This window comes from Euleptes europaea, chromosome 14 (genome assembly GCF_029931775.1).
Source record: "Euleptes europaea isolate rEulEur1 chromosome 14, rEulEur1.hap1, whole genome shotgun sequence".
NCBI classification, from domain to species: domain Eukaryota; kingdom Metazoa; phylum Chordata; class Lepidosauria; order Squamata; family Sphaerodactylidae; genus Euleptes; species Euleptes europaea.
The window spans coordinates 7,780,883-7,792,863 of NC_079325.1; the positions used below are offsets into that span (position 1 = coordinate 7,780,883).

An 11,981-nucleotide genomic window follows, 5' to 3' on the forward strand; every position below is an offset into this window, starting at 1 on the left:
AACAAAGATGCCCGAATCTTAACTTCTAAAAGAGAGAAGCTTGCCCCCATCCAAGGGTATGCAGCAAAACACCATCCAACACAAAAATAAAACTGTGTTATGGATTACAAACTAAAGCTCTTGTCAGTGTCATAGGAAGCAAACATCAAGGAAATTGCTTTTTAACTGATACGGATTTTTATGTGTCAGGCTCTAATTTGTTAACTAAAGGGTGACTTTCAAATTAACTATATTGAGCCATGACTGATTTGTGGTTTCCTATTTATGTAAAACATTTATTAGCTCCCTCCTTGTGGAACTCAAGGCAGCTTACAATATAAATAAAACGACTGCAGAAAAGACAATAAAAACAATGTATATAAAACAATTATAAAAAACACACATAAAAGGTCACAATTTAAAAACTCCAATTTGGACTGCCGATAAATAAAAACTAAATCAGTCAAGTGTCGTCCTATTTAAAATAAAACCAACTGCTTTCTGGAGATCGAAAGTGAGGGTGCCAAGCGCACCTCTCCTGGGAGGTTGTTCCTTAATTGTGAATCTGCCACTGAAAAGGCCCTCTCTCTTGTGCCTGCAAGATGAGCTTGTTTGCTTGGTGGGACAGTCCTGCAATCTTAATTCCTGGGCAGGATCATATGGGAGAAGACAGTCCTTCAGATACCTTAGTCCCAAGCCATGCAGGACTTTAAACTATGGAAGTTTGGTAATTTTAGAATGATGAAATTGTGAACCCATGAAGTGGGATTCCAAAGAATGGGGGAAGGTTGGAAATCCTAGTAAGTCTTCCTCAAAGTATTAAAAATCAAAATTTGCCAATGGGTAGCATTGATCAGACTTCCCTTTGGGTGTGTAGGTCATATTCTAGAGTACTATGAACACTTGTGTTAGTCTTAGCGAGAGCCAGCGTGGTGTAGTAGTTAAGACCGGTGGTTTGGAGTGGTGGAGTCTGATCTGGAGAATCAGGTTTGATTCCCCACTCCTCCACATGAGCGGAGGACTCTATCTGGTGAACTGGGTTGGTTTCCCCACTCCTACACATGAAGCCTGCTGGGTGATCTTGGGCTAGTCACAGTACTCTCAGAACTCTCTCAGCCTCACCTACCTCATAGGGTATCTGTTGTGGAGAGGGGAAGGCAATTGTAAGCCCGTTTGATTCTTCCTTAAGTGGTAGGGAAAGTTGGCATATAAAAACCAACTCTTCTTCTTCTTCCTTGGGCTTGCTCTGAGTTGTCCCGAGTACACCCCGCAACAGGTCTGTCCCAAGACCTTCCTATCAGCAACATGTTGATAAATAATCTTTTTGTTCAAGGAAAAAAAGAAAGCCTGATGCTGGAGAATATGGCTCCATTTCCTCTTGTCCCTGGAATGGTGATTGGAAATAATTGGAAGTGGCACTGGAAGTAATCCGAAGTGACAGGGCCTGGGCTCTGAGGGTTTAGCCTGAAGTCTGACTACCCCCCCAACCCCCCCTCTAAATTTAAACAATGAAGTCACAAAGTGATTCGCCTTAAAGGTTGAAACCCTATGAATTTTTGTTTTTAATTTTGAATGCGGGGGGAGCGATGGAATGGGAAGAAAGCGCTCTGATGCAGTTTCGGCTTGATATTCAGGGATCTGTGGTATAACCAACCTCCTGGGAGGTTGTTCCTTAATTGTGAATCTGCCACTGAAAAGGCCCTCTCTCTTGTGCCTGCAAGATGAGCTTGTTTGCTTGGTGGGACAGTCCTGCAATCTTAATTCCTGGGCAGGATCATATGGGAGAAGACAGTCCTTCAGATACCTTAGTCCCAAGCCATGCAGGACTTTAAACTATGGAAGTTTGGTAATTTTAGAATGATGAAATTGTGAACCCATGAAGTGGGATTCCAAAGAATGGGGGAAGGTTGGAAATCCTAGTAAGTCTTCCTCAAAGTATTAAAAATCAAAATTTGCCAATGGGTAGCATTGATCAGACTTCCCTTTGGGTGTGTAGGTCATATTCTAGAGTACTATGAACACTTGTGTTAGTCTTAGCGAGAGCCAGCGTGGTGTAGTAGTTAAGACCGGTGGTTTGGAGTGGTGGAGTCTGATCTGGAGAATCAGGTTTGATTCCCCACTCCTCCACATGAGCGGAGGACTCTATCTGGTGAACTGGGTTGGTTTCCCCACTCCTACACATGAAGCCTGCTGGGTGATCTTGGGCTAGTCACAGTACTCTCAGAACTCTCTCAGCCTCACCTACCTCATAGGGTATCTGTTGTGGAGAGGGGAAGGCAATTGTAAGCCCGTTTGATTCTTCCTTAAGTGGTAGGGAAAGTTGGCATATAAAAACCAACTCTTCTTCTTCTTCCTTGGGCTTGCTCTGAGTTGTCCCGAGTACACCCCGCAACAGGTCTGTCCCAAGACCTTCCTATCAGCAACATGTTGATAAATAATCTTTTTGTTCAAGGAAAAAAAGAAAGCCTGATGCTGGAGAATATGGCTCCATTTCCTCTTGTCCCTGGAATGGTGATTGGAAATAATTGGAAGTGGCACTGGAAGTAATCCGAAGTGACAGGGCCTGGGCTCTGAGGGTTTAGCCTGAAGTCTGACTACCCCCCCAACCCCCCCTCTAAATTTAAACAATGAAGTCACAAAGTGATTCGCCTTAAAGGTTGAAACCCTATGAATTTTTGTTTTTAATTTTGAATGCGGGGGGAGCGATGGAATGGGAAGAAAGCGCTCTGATGCAGTTTCGGCTTGATATTCAGGGATCTGTGGTATAACCAAGCTTTCTTTCGTGTCGTTTCTGGGTGCTCCTTTGCATCCTTGCTCTGATGGAGACTTCAGTAGCACATTAGACATTTTCTTAGCTTTTAAATTTTTATCAAGGCTCTTAAAAAAAACTTTTTTTTTAGCAGAGGGAGCTGAACAAAGCAAGCCAGCGCACGTCTCATAAATATGCACATCGTGGAAGAGAGCCACACTCCTCTTCTGATGCTTGTCCTAAGGAGCATCCAGGAAAGGAAATCAAGGATTCCTTTTCTTGTGTTTTATATGGAGGCGCTGTTGGAATCTGGGATGCCATACATACATGCACATGTGCTGTACTTATAATGATGTATTATGCCTGTGCTTCAGAGGATGTGAGAACAGGCTAACAGTTTACATGGCACTTGAGAGGAAGGAGGAACCACATTTGTAGAAATAAAAGCAAGACCACTTTCTGGTTTAGAAGGGGTCATTTCTGAGTGGTGTTTCTGCACTACAATAATAAATAAGGAGAACTCTTGGTGTATCTAATGCACTTTCTCATCAATGGGAGCATTTTCACTGGATTTACCAAAGTGGGGAAAGCAAGAAACTGACTAGGGTGACTTGCTGAAACTTGAAGCTGCCTCTGAATGTGAGATTCTTTTATGTGCTTCACTGCCTCCTTAGTGAGCAAAAATGTTGTTTGGTTTGGAATCTCTCAAATACGACTGATAACATTGGTTTCTTGGGTTTACAGCCCAAAACCCACTACATAAATTAGATGTACATGTAACTGTTTTCTAAAACTGGGGTAACATGTCCTATCTGTGGGGATGAATGGTACACCTTCGCAGCTTAGACTACAGTGACGTGTTTTGTTGGAGGCTATTTTTTCTTCAGCTAAAATGCACACCCCTCCCACTGCCATGAGACTAACAAGTGCCAAAATAACTGTATATAATCTAATCAACATCTTTGTTTAATATGTCATATGTAAGAAGGACCCTAGGTCCTTTGCTTAGCAGCTTCAGCATTGAGGGCAAAGGAATTTTGTGCTGGCTACTGCCCGCAGCAGTTGGGATTCCTTATCCGCAAGTTTCCCGTGTAAAATCTGATCTTTTCTGACCTTACTTTGTTTTACAAGCTGAAATAAAGCTACAGTCCTGCAGTCATCTGGCTTCAAGCAGATACTGCTGGCTGTAGAGCAAGCCCTAATTCAACAGCAGCGTAAGCAACTGGACACAGAAAAAAATGTGAGCACATAAAATAAGCTTATTTTCCCCCTCTTAGGAGTTTCTGGTTTGTATATACATTATGGGATTCATAAGAATAATAGAAATGGGCAAAGTGCAATTTGATGGAATTCTGTACTAAAGTTCCAACATCTGCAATCTGGAAATGTGTCAGAGCATTCATAATAATCATTCTGTATATCAAAATCTACAGAAAACATCATCATATTTACTTCACAAGCTGGGAAGCAGGTTAAAAATAGAAGTAGTAGTAATAATTTGAAACCAGTATTGTGCATCTGCTTTTTGGTTTGGCCAATATATCTGCTGTTGCTGAGCCCATTAACAGTAGGATCCACCCAGTAAGGCTTCTAAAAGATCAAAGTACAAATGCTTTATCCAAGGCTGCTGAAACATACACATTTTAACCCTGGAATCTTCAGCAAATTATTCCATCATGCTACCCAAACAGCCAGCTAAGCTCTCTGCTAAAGGGTGATATAGAAATCCAGTTTGCAGATTGAATGTAATTTTCTACCTTTGTAAATATGGTTTACAGCCCATTCATAAAACCATTTACTGAAAAGTAAGTTCCACTGAGTTCAGTGCAACTTACTCGTCTGGTAAGTGTGGATAAGGCGGTAGCCTTAAAATTCAGATCTTCTATGGAGCACAAAAGCTGGGGTGAGTGGCAGAGACAATTTAAACTTTACTTGCATTATATTTTTCAACTTTGACTATCCTGGCAGCAAAATTGTGAGGTTGCCTTTGCTGTGGGATTTGCCGAACAGCCATCAGTGGTGCCATGCTAGAGCAGGAAAGACATCTGCAGCTTTTTATTTCTCTCTAGGCTATTTTCCCCCTAGCTTTCTCCCCCACTGGGTCAGGATTCCCCCTCGTTCTTGTGCAGTGACAACGAGAGGGCTGCCAGGGTTCAAAGAAAATGTATGTAAACAAGGTATCAGGGATGAGGTTACTTAAATGCCCTGCTATTCCTCATTAATCCTCTTAATGACTGAATGGCTCAGCCCCGCATCACTAAATCCCCACTGATCACATAAGGTGCTGAGCATTTGGGTCCAATGATAATTCTAGACACTTTAGTAGTGACAGAAGAGTCAATTCAAAAGCAGTCGCTGCAACCAAGATCCAAAAGAATACACGAATACATGAAGCTTCCTTATACTGAATCAGACCCTTGGTCCATCAAAGTCAGTATTGTCCACTCAGACCGGCAGTGGCTCTGCAGGGTCTCAGGCAGAGGTCTTTCACCTCCACAATTATCATTGGAACTTTCTGAAAATATGGCGGCTTTTGTCACTTGACTGTACCACCGTTGTGACCGTTATACTGATATTGTGACCCTGATCTTCTATGAAGGTGTAAATCTCTCTCTAGGAATCTAGTACTGACATGTCCCGACTTTTCTAACTTTGGAATTTATCCAGCAGCTCTTGTCAGCCAAGTCTGAAACCTTCCTGTGACCCAAGCACGTCCCTCTGATGAGGAGGTTCTACTGCTAGTTCTGTTACGGGACGGCTCCTTGGGCCGCGGAAGGCTTTCAGACTTGGCTGAGCAGAGTGGTAGGATTCAGGCCTCAATTGCAGGTGAATTCTCTCCTGCCCTTCTATTCTGAGGAGCATCCAAGGCAGTTTGCAATACGAATATGCTTGCCACCATTACATGTTATGGGAATAGGGGGCAAAGAGAAAATTGGCACAGAGTGAGTCCTTTTCTGGTTGTGTTTCAAAATCAGTTGTGTGACCTTTGCCTTGAGACAGCACTGGTTTTCTGCTTTGCCCGACCAAATATGACAAGTGGGAAAACTTCCAGAGGGATCCATTTCCAGGGGGAAAACCATGTCAATCTCCTGCTGTACATAGGAGTTTTGTGGCACCTTGGAGACTAACTTTTTTTTTTAGCTTAAGCAAAGAAGAAGAGTTGGCTTTTTTATATGCTGACTTTCTGTACCACTTAAGGCAGAATCAAACCGGCTTACAATCACCTTCCCTTCCCCTCCCCACAACAGACACCCTGTGAGGTAGGTGGGGCTGAGAGAGCTGTGACTAGCCCAAGGTCACCCAGCTGGCTTCCCGTGTAGGAGTGAGGAAACACATCCAGTTCACCAAATTAGCCTCCGCCGCTCATGTGGAGGAGTGGGGAATCAAACTGGTTCTCCAAATCAGAGTCCACCGCTCCAGACCACCGCTCTTAACCACTACACCACACAGTGGCTAGAGCACACTGGATCAGATGCATGTGTAGTATGTATCTCATGATGTATATGCTAGCCCAAGAAAGCTCATGCTAGAATTTTAGGCAGCAGGTGTGGCTGCTTGTTTTACCTTGTATGAAGTATAAATGGGAAGGAAAACAAACATTACTTTCTGGGTCATCAGAAGCATAAGAGGTTCGGAAAAATAGCGCACATAGGATTTTTCTTTTATTGTGAAATTTGACAAACGTATGACATACTGCAGTTTTAAATACTATCCAGCTTTTGTATTTCCAAACTGGTCACATTTGTCTTGTTAAAATATAGGCTACAGTATACTATTGTAATTCCTACCCTTCTCTCTTCCCTTTCTAGGATAGTGCTTGAATGTTATAAATAGTAATACATGGAGTGGTAGTGTGTGGTAGTTGTGCCACAGAAAGCAAGAGCTGTCGGATGTGTGAAGTATTGTGCCGTGAACGGTACATGTGTGAACATGGTATGTATGTCTCTGTGAAGACATAGATATATAGGGTTTTCATCTCCGGGTTGGGAAGTACCTGGAGATTTTGGGGGTGGAGCCTGGGGAGGGTGAGTTTGGGGAGGGGAAGGGACCTCAGCAGGGTATAATGCCATAAAGTCCACCCTCCAAAGCAGCCATTTCCTCCAGGGGAACTGATCTCAATCATCTGAAGATCAACTGCAATACCAGGAGATCGCCAGGTGCCACCCAGAGGCCAGCAACCCTACATATATATCTTCTGGATTCTGCAAATTTCAGATTCAGGCCTTAGTGAATGGGCTTCCTTTGAAATTAGAAGATGGTTAAACTTCTCATTGCTTAGTAAATATATTACTCTGTGCTTGCCCAGTGGGAATAACATAGCCTCCAACACCTGGCCTTTGCCAAATGGAGAACCTGGTGCTTTGATTCAAGCTGTCACTATGGGGTGAACGTTGGAAGCATTAGAAATCCCCATGCACAACGCCTCCAATGATCTGATCGTGATGGATTTTTTTCCAAAGTCCTAATGACATGCCTTTAGTGTTTATCACCTTTCCCGTTGATAAACTGCCTTTAAATTGTAGCAGGTGTTGATAATAGAGTTTTGCCATGCCGGGGTAATGTCACAATGTGTTCTAACATGCATCAGGAAGAAAGGTGTAAAAACACCCCCTCTTCCTTGGGACTTGATGGCTAATCCAGGAGAGCCATGCCTCCATTTGCCCTTCCACCACAGATTTTGTGCAGCATCACTTAGATGCCTCTTGTCCTTCCCTGTAAAGGATACTGAAAGTTTGGAACTACCCTGAGTAATGGAAACTTTTATTGGAGATTGATATATGGGACGGCTAGTAAGGTGTCTTATCTACACTGGCCTTCAATTTGCTTCTTGGCCCAATTCAAGGTATTGGTATTGATCTTTAAAGCCCTATACTGCTTGGGGCCAACATTCCTGAAGGACCAAAGAGTACCTACCCCCGTACGACCCTACTCACTCTGGTCATCTACAGAGGTGCTTCTTCAGTGCTCCCACCATCTGAGGTTAGATAGGTGGCAACCCAAGAAAGGGCCTTCTCGGTCATGGCGCCAAAATTTTGGAACTCCCTCCCTGGGGAGATTCATCTGTCTCCTGCTACCGTTGTCTTCTACCAGCAGGCGAAAACTTTGTTTTGTTTAGCATTCCCTCGCTAACTCTTATTAGCCTCCCTTCCTTGTTTGTGTGTTTTAGAAGTTTATGTATTTATGTCTTATTTAATTGTCTTAAGTATTTTATTAATATTTGTGTTTTAAATGCCTTTTTAATGTTTTAGTGTTTGAATTGTTTCAGTGTTTGCTTCCTTGGGGAGCCAGAATTGGGTAGAAAGGTGGCATAGAAATGTTTTGAATAAAATTGATAATGATCTCCGTGTGTCAATCTTGCTCCTTCCTCCTCTGCTAGCTCCGTGGCTCCTCCAGAGTCCCATCGGTTTCACAGTCTGACTTTTGGAAGCGTCATTTGCCACCACTGCAAGCCATGCTTCCTTGTGCTTCCATACTCCTTATCCCCTATAGCTAGGGTTGCCAGGTTCCCCTTCACCAGCGGCGGGAGGTTTTTGGGGCAGAGCCTGAGGCAGGCAGGGTTTGGGGAGGGGAGGGACTTCAATGCCATAGAGTCCAATGGCCAAAGCGGCTATTTTCTCCAGGTGATCTGATCTCTATCGGCTGGAGATCAGTTGTAATAGCGGGAGAGCTCCTGCTATTACCTGGAGGTTGGCAACCCTACCTATAGCCGCTTTCTGATTGGCTCCCTCCTTGTCCCTTAGCTTTCTTTCCTAAGAGGGTCAGGAGGCTTTGTCGTTGCCTCTACTTCCCGCTCTCCCAGGGAGGTAAGGAGGGATCAAGACGTGACAGGCCTTGTGAGGCCCTGATACAGGATTTTTTCCCCACAGAGCTGCCTGCATGTCAGTCCAATGTGTAAGTGGAAATTGAGGGAGAAGCTCGCTTGCCATATTGCAGAGTCCCTGGAGAGCTGGTAAAGAAGGCTTCATCTAGCATCACAAGGGAGACCAACATTCATCTCATTCTACTCACGTCTTCCTTTCTTAAGCATTTCCTCCGTTGTTGGTTTTTTACCTCCTCCATTTTATGGTGGTGTTATAGGGGGCATATTGGTGCCAACGTATCTGGTTTGTTCTATGAAAATGGCACAGGAAGCAGCAGCTTTGTTTACTGCCATCCATGTAGGGTTACCAGGTCCCTCTTTGCCACTGGCAGTAGTTTTTGGGGGCAGAGCTTGAGGAGGGCAGGATTTGGGGAGGGGAGGTACTTCAGTGCCATAGAGTCCAATTGCCAATTCTGCTATTTTCTCCAGGTGAACTGATCTCTATCGGCTGGAGATCAGTTGTAATAGCAGGAGATCTCCAGCTAGTATCTGGAGGTTGGCAACCTTTATCCATGGGGAACAGTTACCAGTTTTTTGTGGTATACGTAGCCATTGGTGAGAACCATGTGATGGGAGGGGCTGTGGTTCAGTAGTGAAGCATCTGCTTGGCATGCAGAAGGTCCCAAGTTCAATCCCTGGCATCTCCAGTTGAAGGGACTAGGCAGGTAGGTGATGTGAAAGACCTCTGCCTGAGACCCTGGGGAGCCGCTGCCGGTCTGAGTAGACAATATTGACTTTGATGGACCAAGGGTCTGATTCAGTATAAGGCAGCTTCGTGCGTTCATGGGTTCAATATGTATTTTAAGTATAGTCCCTCCGTACAATTGCTACTCCCGACTTCGTGGTTTTCCCTGGTGTGTACCGTCTGTCTACTTTGTGGCTTAGGGCTACTTTTCCCGTAGGGCCATTACTTCGCTCAGTTTTGAGGCCATGTTGGTTTCAGTTCTCGGGGGGGGGGGGGCTGCTGTATTAATCTGCTGCTGCCAAAAATGGCAAGGAGTCCCGAGGCATCTCAAAGCTTTTATGAGCCAGAGCTGAGGATAATACTTTGTGGATCCGAAGAAGTGGTCTGCAACTCATGAGTTCTTGGCTCACAGCAAATTTACCAAGGCTTCTGTAAGCCTTTTAATGTTAATTTCAACGGGAGAGATTTCACCGCACACTTATGTTCTGTTCTGTTGAAACCAGTGAGGCTTTAAAATGGTGAACTTTGGCTGGAGGGATGCCAGCCTCCAGGCGGGACCTGGGGATCCCCTGGAATTACAGCTCATTTCCAGACTATAGAGTTCCCATGGAGAAAATGGATGTTTTGGAGGGTGGGTTCCATAGCATTGCACCCCACTGAGGTCTCTGTCCTCCCCAGGCTCCACCCCCAAATCTCCAGGAGTTTCCCAACCTGGATCTGGCAGCCTTACCCCCGCCCCTGTCAGCAGCCAAGGGGGACCTGGCAACCCTATATATTTCAGTTCTGCACCTCTGATATGTTCTAAATTGGAAAGTGTAAGTGAGACAACAACAAGGTACAGCTACGCTCATTGGGAAGCTGTGATTAATTGCAGCCCCTATTCTTTTATTTGGGTGCAAACCTTGTTTGCCTCTCCGTAATGTGTAAAATAGCCATTACTCCCCTTTATCGTCTCTCTCCTTCTTCATTGTCTCCCATTCTCTTCTCCTCTTTGATCACCCAGACTTTTCTCTTCTCCCCGCATTCCCTGCTATGCCCCCTTTCCATTTTCTCCTTTTTTCTTCCTCATTTTCTCTGTATTTTCTTACCCTTTCCATCCCCCTCTGTCACTCTCTCCCGCACCCCCTCCCTTTTGTACTTTAACACATCTGTTTCTAATTTGGGCTGTCTACGGTGTCAATTGGAAACAATGGATTCTTTTAAAATATCAGAAATAGATTCCAGCACAAAAGTATACCCCACCACACATACATACACCAAACGATAAGTCAATTGGCCACCATCTCGTAACAATGATCTTTTGTTCACATTTATTTGAGAAAGACCAGCTTGTCTAAGGTTTGGATTATTTTTAAAAAGTCTTCTGCGATTATCAGTGAAAAGCCCTGTAAGCAAAATACACAATTTCTTCCAAATTAGTATTGAACTCTTTGATAGCTTATTATATAAATTTTTTCTGTAATTTTAGAAAAACATAGCTTCACACTTTAAGCAGGGTTAATTCTAATAAGTCGAGGAAGAAGTGGGTTTTAACTTTTGGTTTCTTGAGCTAACTATGAAAACAACAAAAAGCAGACACCCTCCACACACAATAGACTTCAGAGCCCATAGTTTTTTACAAGTAACTTTCCCCTTAGGGCCCTTCCCTTGATGGTTGCTGCTACACTTGTAACTTCAGTTTTGTTAGTAAATTAATGTATAAAAACCTTCCAACTTACCTAGAATCAGGATAGAAAGTGCAGACATTCCGTCTCCAAGACAGAGACTTTTCTTCCCTTTTTTAAAAAAACTTCTTTCCACTCGGGAACGGCAAACAGACCTGCTCAAAATTCAAAGTAACGCCTCTGGAATGTGCTCCGTGTAATTGCATCCATGTGCCAGAAAAATAACCAACTTTGCTCTTTCTTCTCTGCTGCTATTCATCCCCCGTCCAGTTTCCATGCAGATAGGAGAGGAGCTGTTTCTCTCTGTCCACTGATTCAGAGCCTGTCAGCATCTGGAAGAGGGAAGGCGGAGGCAGTGCAGCTGAGAGACACATCTATGGCTGCACAAAGTAATTTTGCATGTCTGGAAAGAAAAGGAGAAAAGAGGGAGGGGGGGAAGAAACACACACTGTATGATTTTAAGCACATGGCTGACTCCCAGAACTGCCCCTCCCTGCCATCAACCCGGATTAGCCGCCAAGGCTGGTCATGTGGTTGAGCCGCTGCTTACTCCTGGTAATACAGCAGCCCTGCCTTCTATGGAAAGGCAAGTTGCTTTTGCTTGGGTCAATATGGTTAAGCAGACATGGAAAATGATATTTGTCGTGCCATTTAAAGAACAGCTACAGATCATCTCTGAAAGAATTCTTACATTTGACAAATTATCATGAATGTGTGTTTATGTATACTCAGACACACATATACACAACCTCTATGTAGACAAGCCAAAAGGTATTGCTGGGAGTTTGGGTGTGGGTGAGACAGGGTCAATGCATTTCCAATGCATTTCCAGCATGGTATAGTGGTTAAGAGTGGTGGTTTGGAGCAGTGGACTCTGATCTGGAGAACCGGGTTTGATTCCTCACTCCTCCACATGAGCGGCAGAGGCTAATCTGGTAAACTCCTACACATGAAGCCAGCTGGGTGACCTTGGGTTAGTCACACTCCCTCAGCCCCACCCACCTCACAGAGTATCTGTTGTGAGGAGGGGAAGGGAAGGTGATT

General features: G+C 44.2%; 1 protein-coding gene across 1 annotated transcript in view; it reads right to left on the reverse strand.

Annotated features, from left to right (window-relative positions):
- Nucleotides 1–11,347, reverse strand: part of CLMP (CXADR like membrane protein) — a 62,197-nt gene extending 50,850 nt beyond the window's left edge. Inside the window, 2 exon segments of the mRNA XM_056860525.1 lie at nucleotides 10,992–11,032; nucleotides 11,034–11,347. Of these exon segments, the coding sequence (XP_056716503.1) occupies nucleotides 10,992–11,032; nucleotides 11,034–11,143 (151 nt within the window). The 5' untranslated portion in view covers nucleotides 11,144–11,347.
- Nucleotides 11,348–11,981: the final 634 nt, after the last annotated feature.